At 42.5% G+C, this 23,425-nt stretch overlaps 7 protein-coding genes across 7 annotated transcripts; 5 read left to right on the top strand and 2 right to left on the bottom strand.

Annotated features, from left to right (window-relative positions):
• Window positions 1-483: 483 nt before the first annotated feature.
• On the top strand, window positions 484-2,118 carry EAF02_000786 (uncharacterized protein; the record flags this gene model as incomplete). The annotated part of the gene is made up of 5 exons (XM_038896834.1): window positions 484-1,186; window positions 1,260-1,619; window positions 1,682-1,740; window positions 1,815-1,916; window positions 2,005-2,118. The coding sequence occupies 5 exons, from the start codon at window positions 484-486 to the stop codon at window positions 2,116-2,118; spliced, it is 1,338 nt and encodes a 445-aa protein (XP_038763693.1).
• A 464-nt stretch (window positions 2,119-2,582) lies between these two features.
• EAF02_000785 (uncharacterized protein) lies at window positions 2,583-3,161 on the top strand (the record flags this gene model as incomplete). The annotated part of the gene is made up of 5 exons (XM_038896833.1): window positions 2,583-2,603; window positions 2,657-2,702; window positions 2,761-2,864; window positions 2,924-3,037; window positions 3,099-3,161. The coding sequence occupies 5 exons, from the start codon at window positions 2,583-2,585 to the stop codon at window positions 3,159-3,161; spliced, it is 348 nt and encodes a 115-aa protein (XP_038763692.1).
• Window positions 3,162-3,237: 76 nt separating this feature from the next.
• On the top strand, window positions 3,238-3,987 carry EAF02_000784 (uncharacterized protein; the record flags this gene model as incomplete). Its single annotated transcript, XM_038896832.1, has 1 exon — window positions 3,238-3,987. One exon carries the CDS (start codon window positions 3,238-3,240, stop codon window positions 3,985-3,987), a length of 750 nt encoding a protein of 249 aa, XP_038763691.1.
• A 127-nt stretch (window positions 3,988-4,114) lies between these two features.
• EAF02_000783 (uncharacterized protein) lies at window positions 4,115-6,758 on the bottom strand (the record flags this gene model as incomplete). The annotated part of the gene is made up of 6 exons (XM_038896831.1): window positions 4,115-4,875; window positions 4,980-5,058; window positions 5,114-5,377; window positions 5,434-5,732; window positions 5,794-6,413; window positions 6,469-6,758. The coding sequence occupies 6 exons, from the start codon at window positions 6,756-6,758 to the stop codon at window positions 4,115-4,117; spliced, it is 2,313 nt and encodes a 770-aa protein (XP_038763690.1).
• Window positions 6,759-11,297: 4,539 nt separating this feature from the next.
• Window positions 11,298-15,850, top strand: EAF02_000782 (uncharacterized protein; the record flags this gene model as incomplete). The annotated part of the gene is made up of 4 exons (XM_038896830.1): window positions 11,298-11,839; window positions 11,892-11,962; window positions 12,019-12,551; window positions 12,599-15,850. The coding sequence occupies 4 exons, from the start codon at window positions 11,298-11,300 to the stop codon at window positions 15,848-15,850; spliced, it is 4,398 nt and encodes a 1,465-aa protein (XP_038763689.1).
• Window positions 15,851-17,876: 2,026 nt separating this feature from the next.
• On the top strand, window positions 17,877-20,403 carry EAF02_000781 (uncharacterized protein; the record flags this gene model as incomplete). Its single annotated transcript, XM_038896829.1, has 4 exons — window positions 17,877-17,959; window positions 18,008-18,552; window positions 18,602-19,820; window positions 19,887-20,403. 4 exons carry the CDS (start codon window positions 17,877-17,879, stop codon window positions 20,401-20,403), a joined length of 2,364 nt encoding a protein of 787 aa, XP_038763688.1.
• A 761-nt stretch (window positions 20,404-21,164) lies between these two features.
• On the bottom strand, window positions 21,165-21,820 carry EAF02_000780 (uncharacterized protein; the record flags this gene model as incomplete). The annotated part of the gene is made up of 3 exons (XM_038896828.1): window positions 21,165-21,306; window positions 21,366-21,711; window positions 21,763-21,820. 3 exons carry the CDS (start codon window positions 21,818-21,820, stop codon window positions 21,165-21,167), a joined length of 546 nt encoding a protein of 181 aa, XP_038763687.1.
• Window positions 21,821-23,425: the final 1,605 nt, after the last annotated feature.

Below are 23,425 nucleotides of genomic sequence, written 5' to 3'. Positions count from 1 at the left end.
TATTTTTCGAAGTTTCTCTGAGCATTTTGACATCAGTCCTTTCAATATCGGAGACATCGAAAAATTCCTCGGATTCTAATGTGGTTCCTCAATTCTCAAGTGAAATAGCAGAGCATATCTCGTTATTGACAAGCGTGTTCATTACTTGGCGTTTCGAGAGCTATTTTCCTTCAATATTAGCCTGTATGCTCTGAAAATCTTCAATCTAGGCTGATATAATTAACTTCTCCTCTCGGGTGGAGCTTAGATTTGAATGGTGGTAGATCTACTTGGTCATACTATAGCAGTGGCCAACATGGACATCAAGACTCCTCTCTCGGTGGAGTCGGAGTCCGAAATGCACGTCTTCTCCTTCCCAGGGTATGTCTAAGAGGTAGGAACTTGAGATTTATGAAGGAGATCTCTGGCTTTCCCAATTCCCATTCTCTCCTCGTATTTCGTCCGTACTCTTCTCATATCTGCAAAAATTGAACATACGCAAAAATGCATCTCAATCCCCGTCCCTACAATATTCTCTCTGTTCTTTTGCTCTCCTCATTTCCCAATCTTTCTTCCTGTGCTGAAGCCGTATCTTCAACTCTTTCACGCCCAGAGATCATCGTTGCACCCATCCAACCTGCCAAGGCTCACTTGGCAACTACTGCGCTTTCTACCCCCCGAAATCGCACTTGCCATGTCTCCTCCTTGGGCTCTGGCCGCGATGATTCTCCCGCCTTACTTGCCGCCATCAAATCCTGCAACAACGGTGGAGTTGTCCAACTAAATGAAACTCTCTACACAATCTCCACCGCGCTAGATCTTAAATCTCTTCAAGCTATTGACTTCAACATCTCAGGCACCATTCAATTCTCCTCCAACATAGCCTATTGGACTGCCAATAGTTTCAAGTATGCTTTCCAAAACAGCAGTGCCTTTTGGCAATGGAGTGGAAATGATATCAATTGGTATGGGGGAGGAACCATTGATGGGAATGGGCAACCATGGTGGGATGCCTTTGCTAAAGATAATACTCTTGCACGACCGATATTGTTCGTCATGAATGGAGTGACAGGAGGAAGTATGAGCGGGTTGAAGATGAAAAGTCCACCGAATTGGTTCAATCTCATCACGGGCAGTCAAGATGTGCTTGTTAGTGGGATGACTTTGACGGCAGTGACGAGTAATTCTAATCCGGTTAAGAATTCTGGTGGGTTTCCCCTATTATTTACCGACTTTCATTCACTTTTTGGTGGATATATTTGACTAACGAGTGCTCAAAGATGGCTGGGACACTTACCTCTCTTCCCATATCACAATTCAAAACTCAACCATCCTTAATACCGACGACTGCGTATCCTTCAAACCCAACAGCAGTTCCATTATCGTCCAAAATCTTGCATGTACAGGTTCTCATGGCATATCCGTTGGCAGTTTAGGACAATACGTTGGAGTGACTGATATCGTTGAAGATATCTACATTTATAACAATACACTAAGCAAAGCCAGTGATGCGGCGAGAATCAAGGTCTGGGCAGGTGCAGTACCGAACTCAGATGGAAGTCTACCTTATGGGGCAGGTGGAGGTAACGGCGTTGTGAGGAATATTACGTATGACAAGATGACGGTTTCTAGTGTTGATTGTAGGTTTCATATTATTTTGTCCGAGATTGGGTTATTTTCTTTACTAATTGGGAAATGGTAGACTCGATTGAACTCACTTCTTGCTACATGCAAACTACTGCAAATTGCAACGCTTATCCTGTGAGTACTTTACTTCATCATCCTCTTTGTATCTCACAAGAATCACAAGAACAACTAGCTGACGATTCTCCCAGACGAAAATGACAATTCAAGATGTAGTATTCAAAAACTTTGTTGGTGTCTCAAGCACAAAACATGACCCTAAGGTCGGAACTTTGGTGTGCAGTAGTGCTTCTGTGAGTATATTCCTTGTATCCCAAGTCACATACTTCTATCTCAAGAATTACGACCCTCTTTTCAGTGACTCTAGACTAACGAGAGAAGTCATGCATCAACATCGCAGCTCAAAACATCAATATCACCACGCCGAGCAAGAAAACTGCAACATGGACTTGTACGAACGTGAATAAGACTTTGTTAGGAATCAATTGTGTTTAAGGAATATTGAAATACTCGATCAGGTGATAAGGAACGAAGAAACAGTACATTAGTTGTTTAGTAGTGGTTGTTGATGGCCGAAATATGTTCTCCGGCAGGAGGTTGGTTATTATGAGACGAGATCATCGTAAATCAATGACAATGAAAATATCAGACACAACTTTGACTATATGACAATATCAACAATGTGTATCGAATATATGTAATTGAACAGAAGTTTTGAGAGGTGGAAAATAACCAACAGGTTTATTTGACACTGCGAACCATGAACCACAATGTCATTTCAGGATCGAACACAAGGTATAGCTCACCGGTAGTATATTATTTGAATTTAGCGAGAATCGAGATAAGAAAGCGGTGACCCCAACACAGTGGCAGAAAAGAAGACTTGCATTTTACCCCTCTAAAATATTTTGAAGAAGTTCGTCATAGACATCACTAAAAACACTCGAAAAATTATCAATATGCCGACCGAATTAGAAGAGGTAGAACTCAGCTCCTATTCTTTTCATTCAAATCATGCTAACTATTATTGAAGCTCGTCGATTTTATATCGCATGGAAACACTCAAGTGCGGACGATCGGTATGTTTAAGATATTTGAACCACCCGCTCAAACTTCGACTGATTTGCGCCAATACAGCCGTCGAGAATTTGATTCCATATTCATTATCGCAGCCTTCAATATTCAAGACGAATGAGCTTCTACCAGTAAAGGATTTAAAATTACTGGTCCGCGACTACAAAGTACGACTGAAACCTCGCGAATATCATCGTTAGTAGAGGCGCAACTAACGCATGTATAGCAAATAGCCAAAGATGCAATGACAATTCTCATAAACCTGTCGACAGACAAGGAAGTTTTGGAATATCTTGCGAGTGATAAAGAGTTCATCAATACTTTATTCAACAAATTGACAGTATGTCAATCTCCTACCTTGATCTTTGAATCGACAATATCTAACAGCTCTTCACTCCTAGAACCCCGCAGAACCAAATGCAAATCTCATTGCTATGCTATTCGCAAATCTCGCAAATGGATGACCTGAAGGAGATCATATTTCTTGAACGTCCTGCGCCGAAAGAATTGACCTCGAATAATCGCGCGATCGATCAACTGATGGACCTCTTTGTGAAGGGTGCAGATGGAACATACAATAAAGAGGCTGATTATGACTACCTCGCATATTTGTTTGCAGATCTAGCCAAGCACGAAGAAGGACGAAAATACTTCCTGACAAAACAAGAATACGATGGGGTTGTACCTCTCACAAAAATGACGGTTTTCACCGAACACAAATCAGACATTCGCCGAAAAGGAGTTGCATCGACGATAAAGAATGTTGCGTTCGAAATTGAATCACATCCTTCATTCTTGTCAGAGGATGAGATCAATATCTTACCATATTTACTGCTACCTATTATGGGGAATGAGGAATTCGATGAAGAGGAAACCATGGCAATGCTACCAGATCTACAACTATTACCACCAGATAAGGAGAGGGACAGTGATCCCATTATCATGCAAACACATGTGGAAACATTGATGTTGCTCACAACCACAAGAGAAGGGAGAGATCTTATGAGGGAGATCAAGGTTTACCCAATCATAAGGGAATTGCATTTGAAGGTTGATCACGATGAAATGAGAGAGGCCTGTGAGAGACTGGTACAGGTTTTGATGCGAGATGAGGAAGGAGAGGAGAAAGTGGACGCAGGTATGAAGACTTTGGCTCGAAGATCTGACAAACCTTCCTCCTCGCCAAAACCATTCTCATCGCAGTCAAATGGTATCGCAGGAAGCTGGGCATCACAAGATGCAGAGGACCCTGCATCAGATTCGGATGATGATAAGATAGTAGAAGTATAGATTTAAAATACTGAATACAAAAAGTTCATTTCCACATTTGTCGTACCAATGTCATCTCACATTTCATTCGAACACACCAAATGCCCCCCATCCCCCCCAACAATACCTTTCCTCCCAAACCACCCTCTCAACTCAAGGTAAAACTATTACTAACCGCCGTGAAGGGACTAATCGTACCCAAAATATTCTTCGAATCCCCATTATACCTAACTCTATAGGTGCCCGCCGTTGTTCCATCTCCAGTTCCCGTCTCCCAACTCACAACCACACTACTAGTACCCGTCAAGCCGTTAACTCTCGTCCAAGTATACACCAAATACCAATCCTTATCATCTCTCACTGTTGTCCAATTCCCGTTCGAACCCAATTGTTCAACCGCCGTGAATGTACCTTCCAATCTTAAGTTGTTGCGAGGATTAGCTCCCACAAATGTCGTGTTTACTACAGATCCGATCTTGTAGGATGCAGCTGGCTGTACGGATACGCTGCCAAATGATCCGCTATCATACGCTACCCCGGTTATAAAACTTAAACTCGAGTTGACGTTGTTTGGTGGGCTGGGTCCCGGGGCAGGCTGACTGGTATTAGTAGCGGAGAGATATCCAATGGCGGATGCGGTGAGATGAATGTAAGCATCTAGTTCATGTTGGCCGAATAAAGTTGAAGCACCTTCGTAGCGTTGGATGGAATATTCCTCGGGGGTGGCGAGATAGTGAGCGTATGTGTTTGCGGGACCGCCGAGAACTACTTTGGGGGTGGCGGTGGTTATTTTGGAAGATACGGCTGCGGCGGAGATGGCGGATTTCCAGCGTCGCCCGGACATGGTGGTTGCTTCGGAGGGGGAGATGATCATTATTAGTTGTCCGACGCGAAGGAGTTGCACGTCGACTTGAGCGAGTTAGCGGGTTAAGGCAAGTTTGGTGATGTGAGGGAGATGGGGTGAGAAGATGATGTGAGATAAATGTTGAGAACTGAGTTGAGAAATAATTTACCGATATTGGGAGACCAAGCATAAGGACTTGACATCTCACCCACGTCTAGAAGAACAGGCTTGGGATATTGACAAGCGACCTGAAGATGATTAATAATAGATCTATAGTCAACGCCCATATGACTGGGAACATACCTGTTGAGCAGTTGGTACTCGGAGAAGACCAGATACCAGACTCCAAAGAGGATTTGAGGGTGCACCTGGATCATTTTGTACAAAGTCAAAGGCTCCCGGTCCATCGGTTGTACCGGCCGCAAACGAATATCCTAATGCTGCAGGGCATGTTTGGACAATCGATCCATTTGCAAGAGGGAAGTCATAGTATTGCATATCTTGGAAGAAATGGAATGATTTGACACTTCCTCCCACGATAGGAGTACCGACCGAATCCAATGTGTTCTATAAGTATCAGAATTTGAGCAAATTACTCTTGACAGAGGGAAGAAAAGACTTACATAAAGAGCTTGAGCTCCGGTAAATTGTCTCTGTCCAATGATATAACAACTCTGAGTTCCCAAATCTAATGCTTGAAACGCTGGGCCTCTACCATGACATGTCTCAGAGATACCGGCACAAGTACTGTTCTCTAGGGTACATTGTTGACCAGAGCCATCGTCACACCAGGCGCCAAGAACGTTTGGTGAGGTGTCTCCGACGCTTGACTGTGAGAAACCAGCGACGAAACCTGGAGCGGCTTTAGGGTCTTTCAAGGCCGCTTTCTCGAATAGATAAGCTGCCACTCCTTTATTATCGCCTGAATTTATAGTGCTTAGTCAGAAGATGTATCTCTCATAGGGAATCTCTGAATGACTTACCAGTAACATGTGTGTTGTTTTCCAGCATGGAAGTACCATGAACACTGAACCATGTTAAAACGCCAATATTCAATCCATCTGAAGCCCGCTGGAATCGAAGCATAGATAATGTCTTGTCAACATTATCCGTATATAATGCCCTTTCCGTTGCAGGGTTGGCAAGATATGCGTAAAGACTACGGTTGATATTTGCATCTGTGATGTTTGTGTCTCCGGTGGTTAGATATCCAGTAGTGAGCGAATCATGGGCCCTCTTGATCGAGAGAACTGCGCCATCAACAATTGCTTGATAGCTTTGCTTATCGAAACCCAATGAAGTGATTTGCGGCAAAAGATAATTGTAGTATGCTCCAGGACCAGAATGTTGATGTGTTCCTGTGACGGCAATATTGTTTTGCCCGTATATTGCATATGCCGGCCCCAAGGCAGCTAATCCTTGAAGTATTCCATATCTGATTGCAGTATCCCCAGATGCTGTGTCGAGAACTAGGTAGACAAATCTGTTGGCAGGGGTGTTTACATCACCGACAATAAAGGCTCGGGAGTAAATGCGTTGACGCAGCCCTGTTCCGACTTGTGGGAGACTAGCATAGCCCATAAAGTTTATTTCAACAACAGGACTATTGAGTGACATCAGTATAGCAGGGGAATGTAGGAACAGAGTTCGAGTCTTACCCTGTGATATCAGCCTTGCCGACTCCAATGAGATATGGGTCACCCGTTGCTCGAGTTTCGTGTTCATGATTATTTGCCCATCCAGAATTGGTATTGGAAGACTCGTCGATTGGCTGAACGTCTTCGATCTTTGCAAGTCCCACAACTAATGCAGTAAATGCAGTGAACAAAACAAATCCAGCCAATGTCAACAATATTGCACTTGCTAGAGACCTTTGGCGAGGAGTTTCGGGTCGCTCATTGTCCGACTTTTCGTCGGCCGCAACTTGTGAATATTCAAACCTCGACATGATCAATGATCAAAGTGCGAAAGCGTAGCAAGAAAAGAAACATAAGTAAAAGGATGGTAGCAGGTAGATGGTATATCATCCAAAAATAATAATCATATCGGTGTGGCTCGCGTGGTAGCATAATTGTTACACGTGCCATTTTTTGACCATGCAGAAAAACATTTTGATTGAAGATTCTCACGGAAGTTTGGACCGATGAAGTACTCGTGCATGGTAGTTTTCAATCATGATAGCATTGCTTGTACCTCAATGTAACGAGGGGCTTGCTGATCAATTTCTTCTTCAGTATCATCACCCGATTGCATCCCCTGACGAGCCTTTGTACAACCTATAGTTTCGCTTGAATCTTAGGAAGTCAATTAAACTTGCTACTGCATTGATGATGCCTGTCCAATAGATAATGCGGGGGATTAAGCCTTCATGGTTTATCTCGAGTCTTCTTCGCAGGGGAGCTCGGGGAGCCTGTTCTTGATCATAGACTGTTAGATTTGGCAGGTCGTTGATTTAAACCCCTGACCGGCTGCAACCACATTGGCTTCTTGGCATATTTGTATCGCAACTTGAACATGGTTGATTGATACCAATATTTCTTGCCAAGGTACCCTCCTTCTGCGAGAAAGGGGGGGTTTTAGGCTGAAAAGTAAACGTGAAGAACTCATTTCTGCAATCCATTTGTACAAGTTCATAACTTTAGCGTAATAGAATTGAATTCATAGGATATTAGAATAAATGTGCCGCAAGCCACACAACCTTCGCTAGCACTTAGATTCCTCACGCCTGCTTGATATATCAAAGTATGAGTTCCACGTGAGCGAAATTTTCCCATCTCTGAGAAAGTAATCGATGGCGATCTCATAAAGAGATATGATGAGAGACGGTATTGGAAGGAGTAGATAAGGATCAAATTGATAACTGAAGTGAAGTGTGCATGATGTGCATGTGCGTGTGTTAAGCCTCGGCTGCTAGGTTAACCGATTTCCCCACTATGTGCACGTCCCTACTACGTGCACGACTTTGAAAATATCAACATTATGGCTTCAAACATCGATGATATGCCTTTAGAGGCTCGTATAGAGCTTGCATTAGATCATTTGAAAGGGGTTCAAGCTCCTAAATACACCCAGACAGCTAATTTCTTTAAAATTGATCGATCCACGCTCTCCCGGCGGCATAGAGGTAAAACCACCTCGAGAAAACAGTTCCTCTCCGATACGAAACAAGCGCTTTCTAGCGATCAGGAGGAGGTTTTAGTTGATCAAATCAACAAGCTGACACAGAGATCTATCCCTCCTACAAGCCGCATAGTCAGAAACCTTGCAGAAGAGATCCTAGGCAGAGAGGTGGGAAAGAACTGGACTAGCAATTTTGTCAAGAGGCATTCAACACGTCTTAAAAGTCGGTATCTCCGTTGCATTGATAATTTGCGTGTGAAAGCCGATAATGTTGCTATATTTGATTACTTTTATGATCTGGTTTGAGCTATTTTCTATTGTTGTTGATCTTTATTACCTAAAACGCTCTTGCTAATGCCCCTCTTTTTTTAATTTAGTTGATAAAAGTGACCATAAAATACGATATACGGCCGAGAGATATATACAATTGGGACGAGAAGGGCTTTATGATCGGTATGGGGAGGACTATGAAGAGGATAATGAGTGCTAGCGCCTATAATAGAGGCAGAGTGACAAAAGCTAGGCAAGATGGATCAAGAGAGTTTATCACCCTATTGGCAGCTATATGCGCTGATGGGACAGCTCTCCCTCCCGCTCTTATTTATAAAGGAGACTCAGGGGATCTACAAGATACATGGGTTCAGGATGTAGGGGAGAAGGATAAAGCCTATTTTGGAGCCTCAAGCAATGGGTGGTCGTCGAATGCTTTTGGCCTATATTGGCTTATAAACGTATTCGACCCTGCTACACGTCGAAAAGCAGGTGGAAGATATCGTCTACTTATTGTCGATGGTCATTCTAGTCATGTCAATATGGAATTCCTTTCAAAATGCGATGAATTAAAGATTATTGTCTTAATTCTCCCCCCTCATTCTACACATCGACTACAGCCTCTCGACGTTGGAACCTTCGGTGCCCTTTCGACGAATTACAGTACATTATTGAATGATTTGATGCACAATAGCGGGGGGATTGTTGGTATGACAAAGCGCATGTTTTGGGGCATATTTAAAAAGGCTTGGGAGCTCACTTGTACGAGGCATAATATCTTACGATCCTTCGAAAAAACGGGCATATATCCTATGGAATAGGAGTCTTACGATCGACTGTATTGCTCCGGAAGCTCCTCTTACGCCACCTACATCATTTAAAACTCGCAGGGATGCTCTTGCTACACCGTATACGTCAAAAGCGATGCGTAGAATGAAATTAGAATTTCGTCGCGCTCCCACCCATGAGATCACTTTAAAGCTTTTTAAGGCTGCAACTACATTAGGAGCTGAAGCTTCTATACAGGGGCATAGATCTAAAGGTTTAGAAGAGGCTCTAAAGCTTGAAAAAAGGAAAAGAGCTCGTTCAAAGCGTTTAAATCTCATTGGAGAGGAGGGGAATGGTGCGTTTTTTATGGTCACCTTCTGCTATTATTAAAGCTAGAGCGTATCAAGAAGATAAAGCACTTAAAGAGGAGCAAGAGAAGGAAGCTAAGCTTCAGATAAAAGCTGAAAAGAAAGCTGAGAAGGAAGGAAGGAGATTGAGACGAAAGAGAGGGTATTGCAGAGGGAGGTTGATCGTCAGATTGCACGTGATGCGAAAGAGGAGGTTAAAAAGACTCTAAAATCAACAAAATCTCCAATCAAAAGAGATAAAAAGTTCCCCAAAGCTTCTTCTACTATAGATCTAACATCGACAAAGACTATAGAGCTTTCTGATGCTGTAGAGGCTAATAATTCGAAGGGGAAGGAGGAGGAGGTCATATTGCGATCTAGTAGAGGGCGAGCACTACGAGTTCCATCGAAATTCAAAATCTGAAGATTTTATTATGTTTTTAGATAGTATTGTATCTTATCATTTATCAATTAAATTGCTAGCTCTTTATCTTATAAATTGGGAATTGTTATTAATTTTTAAAGTTATTCAAAAAGGGTGATCGAGATCGTGCATATAGCAGGGACGTGCACGTAGTAGGGAAATCGGTTAATTGATTGATCTCGTGACTTTGACTGACGTTCTCGAGTCCTTGCAGCCAACCTCGCCAACTTCGCCAACTCTTCGGATTCCCTACGGAAAATACACTTTACAGCGCAGAATTCGTAAATATACACCCAGGGAGTGTCAATAATTGTTCCTCAACGAACCGCCCGGGCCGATCTATATTATCACAAACTTCAGCCTCAAGCTGGGTTTCAAAGCTTCTAGATTGTAGACAATTAAGTCGAAAGACCTACCACGATGGTCAGAATTATCAAACCGTTTAGCACAAGAATCGGCCTAGTCCCCTTCAAAATCCACACATCATTAGCTCGAGTTGGCCATAAAGGATTGTTTCTCTATCGAGTAATTGATCCCGGAAATATATTTCGGTCGAAGCTGTCACGGTGTATTCAAGAAACTGTGATAAAGAAAGCGGAGTCGGAAACCTTTGCATCTCCATGTAGCGGCGAAATTATTCGCCTAGATGCTGCGTTTCAATTGCGGAGCCTCGAACAAACCAAAGGATCACATTAGCTATACTCCATTTGTGTGTGTAGAGATAAGAAAGTTGGCAAAGCCCTCCGTGAGTTTAGAATAAAGGTACCAAAGAAAAAAGGTATGTGAATGATGCTAGAACTGAGTTCGAAAGATAATCCCTCAGAATTCTGAGGTTGACTACACATCCCATGCCGATTGTGTCACTGCATGTCTGTCTGATCTGCAGAGCGCCTATACAAGCAATGGCGAGGATCGATTCGCCAACTCAAACGGAGATACATTAACAAGATTCGATTCTGGAAAACTACCTCAATCACTATTCAAATACTTTTAAAGTGACTTCGATGGTCACACTCAATTGGCAGCACACTTGAGACTTGTCAAACAATTCCGGATCATCTGAAATTTTCAGCAATGATACGCTATTACAATAACGTTTCCTGTTTTGGAAGTTCCATTGTCGCTTTGTTATAAGAGAAATTCCCTGCTGCCACATCGAAGCTTTGGTAGTTCAAATTGCTTTACATTTGTTCATTTTGCAAGATGCTACTACGTCATTATCATGGTTGGTATCATTGATATATTTTATTAACATACGATGCCTAGATCTCTAGTCTCTTGGAATTCTGGAAAAGAATTAGTAAATACTTGTAGAACAATGTTCTTCTCAAAGATTGTTTTTTTCGATAATGATTGTATTGTTCTTCACGCTTCGCTTAACGAACAATACTAAGGGGAAACACCACGATTAGTCCTCGACTAGAAGTGATGTAGGTCTGATTATTATTGCAGAACTTTGGACCATGGTGGTTGCAGTGTTGCTTGATGTCTTCTGTCCATTCTGCAACAAACCTTTCTGATGTTTCAACACCATTTGTCGGACGCAAAATTTATTTCAATGACAATATTGAAAGGTAAAGGCTCGAAGAGTCACAAAAATCATAGTCATTCTACTTCTACATCACGCATCCGACTGCCAGATGATGACCAAAATTCGTCTATTGAATTGCGAAGTATCAATGACTATCAAGCCGATGAAGACATCAAATCATCTTTCAAGTCCCTATTCACATTTACGACAAAAAAGCACATATCCAACATAGTTCCATGTATATTATTTGCATCATTAGCGGCGTTCTCAAACCTATATCGGCAATATTTTACGGAAATATCTTTGGTACTCTTACAAACTTTGGGGCTGGTGTTCTCACAGCAGAAGAGACCTTACAAACAAGTCTCGAAATGGTGCATAGCTATAACTATTCTCGGAGGCGCGGTATGGTTGTTCGAAGGTCTGTTTCTGTGCTCGTGGATGGTGTTTGGAGAGCTCCAGGCTAGAAGCGTGCGCGAAAGAATGTTTGCCGGCATGTTGGAGAAGGACTTGGAATGGTTTGATCTACGTAAAGATGGCATCGGATCATTGTTGATTCGAATTGAAACGTATGTGGAATCTATTCACTGTTGAGTTTAAGCAATACTGAAATAACAACAGCCAAATTCGAGAGCTCCAACTATCCACATCCCAGCCTCTTGGGTTCCTCCTGTTTGAGACTGCCAGCGCATGTGCAGCTCTTGGGACTGCCTTCTTTTACTCTTGGAATCTGACTCTTTAATTATAGTGACATTTCCAGTCGCCGGTGGAATACTTTATCTGATCTCTAGAAAGATGGGTCCAGCAATCGAAGCTCAGAAAGTGAGCTATCGCAAGCTTCGAATTCACAAATACAGCGATTACAGCTATCGATACTGTCAAGGCATTCAACGGACAGGACCAGGAAGTTTTGGCAGTATTTATCAGCAATTAACGATCAACAATCCATTACATGATCCAAGCCAGGTCAAATGCATTTCAATTTGGGATTACGAAGTTTGTCATGGTGGCTATCTTTGTTTCAAGGCTTTGGGTATGGTCTCACTTGGTCGATCATGGACTAGATGCCGGAAAGGTTCTTACAACGTTTTATGCTTGTTTGACTGGAATGATGGCTATAGAAGTTGGTTTAACCACAATGGCTTGTCTTGGCAAAAGGAATGTCCCGCTGGAGCGACTCTCAAGTCTATCATGAATCAAGTGGATAGAGGAGGGGTTGCACAGTATACAGAGGGATTAATGATGCCCAAAATTTGCAGCGGTGATATAGAAGTCAATGATGTAAGTAAACATGGCCACAGTAGACCGCCAAAACTGATTAAGATTAGGTTACATTTGCATATCCTTCCAATCGACAACATAATGCTCTTGTAAAAACAACATTCTTCTTCCCTGCTGGCGAAACTACTTTCGTAGTTGGTAAAAGTGGTTCTGGGAAGAGTACATTAGGAAACTTATTGCTCAAATTCTACGAACCACAGGAAGGGAGTATCTTGATAGATGGCCAACGTATACAAGATCTCGATACCGATTGGCTGAGACGCAACATTACTCTCGTACTGCAGCAGAGTGTGGTATTCAACGAGACTGTTAGGAAGAACATAGAGTTTGGCAAGGAAGGAATAACCAATGAAGTTAATATCATGGATGCCTGTTCTGCAGCCAGTCTAGAACAAGTAATTGCTGACCTTCCTGATGGACTTGATACTCTGATCGGTTCTAAGGAGAGACAACTAAGTGGTGGACAGAAACAGCGTGTTGCATTGGCTCGAGCTAGATTACGAGATGCACCAATTTTGATTCTCGACGAAGGAACTAGCGCCCTGGATCTTACCAATCGAATCAAAATCATGGATAATATTCGAGAATGGAGGAAAGGAAAAACGACAATCATTGTGACTCATGATATTTCACAGATATTAGATGATGACTATGTTTACGTTATGGAGGAAAGTAGAGTTGTTCAGGAAGGTTATCGTAGAAAACTTTCTGCGAAAGCTAATGGTACTTTCGCTACATTCTCGCCACTCCCGGAATTGCCTGTGGAACAATCGATAGACCTTTCTAACATTAGAAGAAACTCGGACCCCGAAACACCATTAACCGGAAGCTTTGAAGACTTTGTTCAAGAACTGACACCTCGTTTCTCCACACAGTCTACACTCTATGGCCCAAATGCAGCAGACCGTAGGTCCTTGGATATATCAAATAGACGATTGTCTCTTGGATATGCTTCAATAGCCTATGCAAATGACCTACAATCAAATAACATTTGGACATCAGGGACTGACAGTTCACGTTCAAGGCTTGATGGTTTGCAGAGACCCACCTCACAATTTCAGAAATTCAAAGCGTCAGATAGTCGGCAGTCCAAACATTCTATTCGGCCGCCAAGGTATCAAGACGCAGGATTCCAGTCGATACCAGAAAATCCCTCAGGCAAGCCAAGTTTTGATAGAAGCTCTCTGGTTCAACGCCATCTCAGCTTGGTGTCAACCAAGACGAATCGAGACTCTAAAGTTGTGCCAATCGATTCCTTGTTGGAATACTCAGATGACTCCACCGAGAATGCGGATGAATCCAAAGAGATGAACGAAATGGGTCATCTCAAACCCGATACTTTAACTAAGATCTTGAAGACTGTTTGGCCAATGCTGAACAGAAAAGAGCGCATAATTCTCTCGGGTGCATTTGCTGCAGCATTTATTGTGGCCGTATCAACCCCAGCTTTTGCCATAATATATACCAAACTTCTCGACACTTTTTACCAAAAGGAGAATCGAAACTCGAATGCTTTTAAATGGTCGCTTATCTTACTCGGGATAGCTATCATTGATGGCATAGCATGCTTCTTTTCGCACTATGCTCTAGAACGTGCCGGACAAGCTTGGGTGAGTGCTCTACGCGTAGAAGCATTAAAAAGAATTCTCGCACAACCTAAGTCATGGTTTGAGGAATCCAGAAATTCTCCTGGTCGGTTGAACGAGGTCTTGGATAGGAACTCTGAAGAGATGCGTAATCTCGTTGGTCGTTTTGCTGGTATTGTATTTACAGCATTTTTTATGCTATGGATATCAATCATATGGGCTTTTGTGAATACATGGAAACTCACATTAGTCTCAATGGCAACTGGCCCAGTTATATACGCTGTCACCAAAACATTCAATCGCGTGAGTGGAAAATGGGAAAACAAATGCAACTACGCTTCTGAAATGACAACCAGCATATTTTCAGAGACTTTCTCTAACATCAAAGTGGTTCGGGCTTTTACTCTGGAAACTTATTTCGAGAAGAAGCATACCAGAGCTACAGAAGAACTTTATAAAGTTGGGAGAGTACGAGCAAACTACTCGGGGTTACTTTGGGGACTTACAGATGCGATGTCCTTCTTCATCACTGCAACTATCTTCTATTATGCCACGGTTCTCATTACCAAAAGAGAGATTAGTATCGCGACTGCACTACAAACCGTCAATCTTCTACTGTTCGGCATTTCAAATAGTACGAATATGCTGGCTATGATACCACAAATAAACTCTTCTCGCGTTACAGCTACGCATATGCTTGAGTTGGCTAATCTCGATTCATCTTCCTCCCATGAAAATAAAGGAAATGAACGACTTTCGACAATTTTTCCAATCAAATTCAATCGCCTCTCATTCACATATCCTGCTCGCCCCGAAACAAGAACGATCTCATCCTTTTCTCTTTCCCTAAATCCTAACTCAACAACTGCACTTGTCGGAGCCTCCGGCTCCGGAAAATCTACTATAGCTACTCTGCTTATTGGTCTTTATCCACCAGATACTTCAACACCACCCCCGTTGACATTCAATCGAGTTTCTATAACCAACTGTCACATTCCGTCTCTCCGAGCTTTTATCTCACTGGTCCCACAAACACCGATTCTATTTCCCGCCACTATTTTCCATAATATCATTTATGGTCTCCCAGAATCTTCTTCCTGTGCTAATCTTCCATCTGCTATTGCATCAGCCAAAGATGCTGGGGTCCACGAGTTTATAACGTCGCTTCCACAGAGTTATAACACGATGGTAGGAGATGGAGGGCAAGAGTTATCGGGAGGACAGGCCCAGAGAATTGTGATATCGAGAGCGCTGGTTAGGAAACCCAAGTTATTGATATTAGATGAAGCGACGAGCGGATTAGATGGCGGTAGTGCGGAGGTGATAAGAGAGACTGTGCAGAAGTTGAAGAAGAGAGAAGGAATGGCCACGCTGGTTGTAAGTCATACAGCTGAAATGATGAAGATGGCGGGCCGAGTTGTGGTGATGGAAGAGGGGAAGATAGTCGAGAGTGGTGGTTTCGATGAGTTGAAGAATAGAGTTGGTGGGAGGTTTGGGGCTTTAGTTGGAGATGATTCAAGGGATACTGCGGCGATGGAGGAAGAGAATGATATTGGAGAGGGCAGCAGTAACGCTGGTGGTGGTGCTGATAAAGAAGGTGGGTTAGGTATTAGGATTCCTGGTTACGAGGAGGTAGAATTTCACACTCGAAGAGATACACCAATTCGAGATGCAAGAAGGAGAGATACTTGGCTGCGGCAAAAGAACCATTGAGATGCGATTTCACTGACTATCGTTATCACAATTTCATAATTTGACAAATCTAAATTCGACCATTTGTGTTCACACTTTCCTCTTGGTTTCTGCTAGAATAGTTTGAAGCATATATCTTGCATACAACTCTCCTTAAAGCTTGTCCATACATCAAGAAAGGAAAATAAAGATAAGATTACCCCAACATGTTTGCATTTGCTTGATGAAATGATCGTTTTTATCAATTATCTGATTTCTATCATCCTTTTCATCCGAAAATGTTAGTGTTCCCGTTCCCCAAATTAGCGATGCTCACTAGCTGCGTGAGTTACTGAAACGGGATTTAACAAGCAGGGAAACGAAACATAGCGCAACCTCCCAGAATAATGTGATGGTTCCTACCAGGCAGCAAGATTGATACAGCCATACCCTATTTTGAACATAGAAATTAAGATCTCCCAATATACTCCTTCAGATCAAACCAAAGTGGGTCATCGTGCAATCCTAACGACCGACCTTAACAGCGATATATACCTTGATTAGGGTTTGGCTCGCGAGAGGATTTGGCGATCTTAATTTGAATTTCGCTCTCACTACCAAAGCTTTCAGGATTGTCAGTCATTCCGCGACATAACTTCGCTATCAATATTATAATGGGTGATGAATGGCTGCAATATATTGTGGGTAGCAATGATGTCGTTAATTTATGCGTAACCGCCGTAGGGCTGGATGATTTTCAAAGGGGGAACCAGTGGGTGTACGGACTGACGGGACACTGCAGAAATGGACTTACGAATATCCTTTGATATATTCCGATATCAAAAAATCAAAAAATGAATTTGTTATAGGTTTCCATAGATGGGAAGTGTCCGTCAATCCATGCACCCACTGGTGGGGGCAACAAAAAGAAAGAATGTAAAATTGCAACTTCATTAGATATACAACAAAAATCGCGATCTTTTACTGGCATGAGTTGAGTGGTAGCGGTTTCGATCATAGGTGCTCTGAGTACCTTCGGAGATATTCATACTTGTGGCTTGTGGCTCTGTAAAAGTTTAAACGCTCGAATCGGTAGTCTTACAGCGCTAAATTCGCCTCAACGGTGGCTTCGAGCGTATAACACTAATTTGACATAGCCGCCCGCCAAAACTCTCGAGAAAAACTTAACTTGAAGCCATGAACTTATTCTCATCTTGCTATCTCATTTGTTTATCTTACGACTTGAACTTTGAAAATCACAGTTGATACGTCACTCAGGACCGAATTCTACCAAATATCTGATGCATGTCTGCAGTGTTCCATAAACAGTGATTTAACCTGTGAACTTTTCAAGATCACCATGAGGTCCTTTCGTTGCCGTGGTTGGATAGTGTTACATCGGAAAGAGAGACGTTATCCGATAAACCCCACAATTATCCTGGTATATACTGGAACCAAGGATCAGGAGAACAATCGGCAATACTACAATGAGGTCTCGCGTCTTTCGCACGTGTGGCTCAGTAGTAGATATTGAGGTTCACAATTACTACTTGAGTGTTGTTGACGTTCTTGAGACTAAGACCATCTAAAAATGATTCACAGTACTATGGACTATCAAGTGACGATGTCATTGGATAGAGTACATGATCAGCACCCTAAAACACGCCTCGTTCGATAGCTTCGAATTTAGTTTAGGCCAAATATAGAAGAAAATTGGCATGTTGCTTCTACAGCATATGCTAGTTGCACAATGGTAGAGTAACACCACTTCCAATCACCTTCCTATTTTTACCATTCACCAACTTCATCTCCTATAGAAGTCTTAGGTCGTACTGCGTCATCAATTGCTATATTTCCCCCAAGAGAGTATGCAGTCTTATATCTCTAGTTTATCCATGCGCCCAACATTAGACATAGCCTTTCAAGTGGCCTTTATCAGACAACCTCCACAACATCCCATTCTCGGAACATTATATGCTAGCGCTGTGGAGTTCTTATAAGACCTCTCAAGGTAACCACGAAGTTTCTCCTTCCTCTTTTCAAGCTATTCATAGCGCGTCGACGAATTATGAATTCAGTTTTGATCATTTCCTTTCTCATACTGGACATTGTCCAAGCCCAAACCGATTACTCACAACATGTGAATGTGTTGTAAGTTTACAGGGCTCTTTCGATGCAGATAGTCTCTAACTACTTAAGTACTGGAACACAAAATGGAGGAAACGATTTCCCGGGTGTTGCTCGACCTTGGGGAATGGTCAAACTTGGCCCCGATCTTCTCATTCAGGGTACCGACTCATACTCTGGCTATCTTCCTAATGGAAATTTCTCTGGCTTCAGTATGATGCATGAGCAAGGTACTGGAGGTGCACCTAAATATGGAACGGTTGCCCAATTACCTTTGGTTGGAACAATCACCAACCCTTTATCAAGTATCACTGTCGGCAGAGCAGTTCCTGACCAAGGCTCTGTGGGTTACTATCGGGCTCAGACAAGTGATAATGTTGTTGTCGAGCTTGCTGCTACATCACACGCTGGACTCTACCAATACACGTTTCCTCCCACAAGCACCGGGAACAACATTCTGATTGATGTTAGCCATGTGGTGCCATCTTTCAGAGGCCAAGGTTTGAGTCAAGCATACGATGGAGGAAGTTTTCAAATATTTTCAGATGGCCATTATGAGGCATCTGGTGTATACAACAATGGGTGGAATAGATCTCCTGGTTGGACGATATATTCATGTAAGTCTAATTTTTATGGTACGATTTCCGATCTAATCAATTTATCAAGGTGGCTATTTTAACGTAACACCTTCTGCATCGAATGTATACACCAATACTGGTACTGGTAGTGTCATCCAGCCTAGCAAATCAGCTACTTCGGCTGACTTGAACACTGCCGTTGGCGGGCTCTATACATTCAACACAACTGCTGTTGCATCAAGAGTTGGGATTTCCTGGATTTCCAAGGAAAAGGCGTGCCAGAATGTTAACAACGAGATCCCGAATGATTCCACATTTTCAAATGTCGTTTCTGACACTAAATCTGTTTGGAATGATGAAGTTCTATCAAGAATCACAACTACTTCTACCAATGCGACCAATCTTGGATTGCTATATACATCCATGTATTTCATGAGTCTTCTTCCAACAAATCAAACAGGAGAAAATCCAGGATGGACTTCCACCGAACCATATTATCAAGACATATTCACTCTTTGGGATTTATTCCGTTGTGGTACAGCTTTACTTCACGTCCTTCAACCCACTGTCTATGAAGAATACATTCGCTCCTTGATTGATATTTGGCGTTTCGATGGCTATATGCCCGATGCTCGTTCTTCGAATTATAATGGTCGAACTCAAGGTGGCTCCAATGCTGATAATGTCCTCGCTGATGCTTATGTGAAAGGTGTAAGAGGTCAAATCAATTGGGATGATGGCTACGCAGCCATGGTGAAAGATGCTGAAGTCCAACCTAACAATACCGTTCCACCTGACCCAATGGCTCCGGACTCATCAACAAAAGAAGGACGAGGTGCTCTACCTGATTGGAAACAATATGGCTATATCACTCCGACATATAGTCGTGCCGGTTCTCGAGCAGTGGATTATGCATACAATGATTTTTCACTTTATCAGGTAGCAAATGGATTGGGAAACACAGAAGATGCAGCCAAATATCTAACTCGCTCACGAAACTGGAGAAATCACTGGAATCCCAATTTGATTTCTATCGGATACTCAGGATTTGTGGCTCCTCGCACAGCAGCAGGTTCTTCAACACCTTTTGTTGCTGTGGATCCGTTGACTAATATTGGATACTGGGGTGATCCATTTTATGAAGGTAGCTCATGGCATTATTCTTTCGGCGATGTTCATGATATGAATACTATTATTGAATATATGGGAGGAGATGCCACATTTTACAAGAGATTGGAAACGATGTTTACCGTTGGCGCGAATCCTAACAACCCAGGAGGTATAATCTTTGATGGCACAAATGAAGTGTATGTATCTCATGATCTATATCAATCGAAACAAAAACACTGAAGCGACTAACTAAAAAAATTCAGTACATTCAATGTCCCCTACCTCTACAACTTTATCAACAACCAATCTCGCTCGATCTACCAATCCCGAAAAGTAGCCAAAACCTACAACCTCTCTCCGACTGGTCTTCCCGGCAATTCGGACGCAGGAGCCATGCAAACATGGCTCATATGGAATATGCTTGGTCTTTATCCCATCACCGCGACCCCCAATTTCCTAATCACATCTCCCTGGTTCGAATCCATAACTATAGATTTAAGCCCCAGCGGATCTTCCGCTAGCAATCGCAAAACACTCACCATAACCAGTACAGGCGGTGACGGGAATGGGGATTCCAATTACTACGTGCAGAGTTTGAAGGTGAATGGTGTTGATTGGAATAAGAATTGGGTGGTCTGGAGTGATATTTTTGAGGAGGGAGGAAGCATGGAATTTGTGCTGGGGAGTGAACCGAGTGGGTGGGATGAAAATGGGGAGAGAGTGCCTAGTCCTGCTTCGGAGACGGCTGCAGGGACGAGGAGGTTTAGAAGAGAGATCTGAGCAGATCTCTGGGGAGTTTAGATGAATGTTGGGTTTCTTGTATATATAATTATGCGTTTTAATCACACCGTGGGCTTGGAGTCTTGATAATGGGATGGAGTGGCCCGAGTGGATGAACATTTCGTTGGTAGCCGTCTTTTCACCCTTTCGTTTCAATAGTACATTTTGTTACTTTCAAATCATTCCCACAGTCTTCTGAGAGCAGATTTAAATTCCCTTTTTCTTCTTGGGATACAGGTGTAGATTTTCTAGAAAACCTCACATCAAAGGTCATTTCGGAAGGGGGTAGGAGTCTTGGCATTGAGCAATGACTAATCAGAGCAGCGACCCCACCACCCCGATCAGTGCGGATTTCAGTTTGAAACTGCAAACCCTCATACATACCTAGTTTATTGCTTGAATATATCGCACGTTGATTGGAAAATTCTTCTACATAACCTCCTCTATATTTCTCAGCTTCGCAACTCTGGTAAGTGTCAATACTTCCGAGAATGTTTGTTACAGACTCAAGCGTGAGCTGCGAACTGATACATATCCATCCCTAGAACCACGACCCTTTACTTCCAGACATAATCAACGAGACAGCACACAACAAAGAGACATAAATGAAAACAAGATGAAATAAACAATGGGTATTGTAAACGAAACATAACACGTGATTACCAGAACCACCGATGGGAAAGCTCATCTCAAACCCAAATAAACAATTAACATTACGCATTCAGACCAGGAACCCGCCTCAGCTCAGACTCTCTTCTCCCTCAGATTCGTCGCAGCGGAACTGTGGTAGATTTATCGGCCGCAATTTGTCCCAAGACACCGCCGCCCACTGCCGCTGCTGGAACATTACTAGTTGCTTTGGCTGCTGCCGCTTTATATGTCCCGAAGTTTTGGGTTCCATTCCTAAATAATCAATCAGTCAAAGTCTGCATAGACCAATACGTGGGATAAGAATCTCTTACGATGCATTGATTGTCAATACCATTCCTGCTTGACAATGCTTTCCCTGCGCACAGTACATGAACATGGGAGCTGTACTATTGACAGTCATAGTGAAAGTCGTGATCATGCTTTGATTTGCCGCCGTTGGAACGAAACCACTGTGAATTGCATTGGCCATTGGCTGACACGGTGAATCAAATGCGGATTGTGTGACGGTGTGGTTTCTCTCGTGGAATTGGAATTCCACCTTGTCGCCAGGCTTTGCGGTGATTTCTTGCGGGGTGAATAGAAGAAGAGAGGTGTTGCTTGAACCAACCACAACGGTATGAACCTTTGCATCTGCAGCACTGGGTGCTTGTGTTGGAACTTGGAGTTTGTTAGCTGCCGAAGCATAGAAATGAGATCCACACAACTTACCACCAGCTACGAGACTAGCTGCCATCAAGGCGATTGTGGAGAATTGAGAGAAATGCATGATGATTTATTTGTTGGTAAGTAATGTTTTATTAGTTTCTAGAAGACAGCATTTAATGGCAAACTATAAAAACAAATGGGATTGTGTATTATATATGCATAGTCCAAAATGGAAGATGACCAGTTCTGGAAGTCCTAGCGTCAACATCAGAAAACTCGCATCAGACTCTCAAGCTTTTGTCTTAGTATTCCAAGCTGAATTTTCATCTGTTCAAGCATAACTGGAGTCTTCGGAACCGAATCTCAGAATATCTGATGTCAGACTTCATGCGGGAGTTGCTTTACCGTCAGAAAATCTATATCCGGCCAATCCAGTATCTAAAAGCCGAGACTTTATGGAAGCTATCAAATACTGAGACAAGGTTAGAATGAGGAAAGGAGCCTCACATTCGGAAAATTATCCATCTTTGTTGTGTTGCGAAACGATCTAGTGATGTTTACCCTCATGTCTGTGCGAAAAAGAGTCAAGCTTGTGTTTAAATTTGCCTCTCCGCGCAGGAAATGGACGAATCAAAAGTATGGAGAAGCGTTTTGGGTATTCTGAAACAAACCTGCGACTGGGCTATTTCTTCAACAGAGATCGACATACCTTTTTGTGTCATTGAAAAGAGATAACTGCGCCTCGTTGTCTTTACAAATCACTAATGCCGTTGATGCCGTTCTTCCTTCTTGTTGACATGACGACCTTGGCAGGAAAAATATCCGATGACAAGCACATCTTGGGAGACTTGGTTCCCAAAGCTGGGACGTTATTAAATGCCGTTCGATTAAAAAATTGCAGTTTGACGGTTTCAGAGCAAGAATGTTCATCATGAAGGTGAAGCAGCAGTGTCATTATTCATAGATATAGCCCAAAAATACATAGCTGGATTGATTTATGCTTAAAACTTACACCCCGGATGTACTTCAAGATCTAAAAAAAAGATGTGAAGAAGACAATGACTACTAGGCATATCATCTCTTCCTCCTCCCCGGACTGGACGATTAATAAGTTTTTACTTACCCGGTACAGCTGCGTATTGTGTCATATCCTAGATCGCCAAGTGCAATTCTTGTTCCAAGCATTGTTCTTGCCGGGTGCGCATTTTAGGATGCATGAAAGCTAACGGCTTCTACTACCTACTCGAAATTTATTGCTTGATAGCACAGAGGACTGATATATCCATCTACCTGTCAATGTTTGAATTTGGCACCTCGGAAGATTCAAGTAGGTGCTAACCTATGCCACGAAACTATGTGTTTATTTTTGTATTGTTTGCTAACATCACGCAGCCTTTGTAGTAGCTAGTACCTACCTACTTCAGACGACTAATAGAATACTCAACCATAAGCACAAAATACAATAATACGATTAAGAATAGAGGGTGGATGTAACCCCTCATATTTATGCTATCAAAATATAGGAAATCTCGAGTACTCATCTAATGAGTTGGGATATGTAATGTATATGCTGGGGGTCTGCAATAGAAACATCATCACTCTTGATAGTAGATCTTCCATCGAGACCCAACTGAATTATGTGGATATCCAATAGCTTTGGAAGTTGTAATTCATCTTGATTTCTAAAATAGCTTTGTATTCATTTTTATTATAATACAGATAAGTC

The sequence above is a fragment of the Botrytis sinoallii genome, assembly GCF_014898435.1.
Source record: "Botrytis sinoallii strain Bc 23 chromosome Unknown BSIN_001, whole genome shotgun sequence".
In the NCBI taxonomy this organism is placed as follows: domain Eukaryota; kingdom Fungi; phylum Ascomycota; class Leotiomycetes; order Helotiales; family Sclerotiniaceae; genus Botrytis; species Botrytis sinoallii.
The sequence above is the reverse complement of the archived record's forward strand: the minus strand, read 5'-3'. Positions and strand labels throughout refer to the sequence as shown.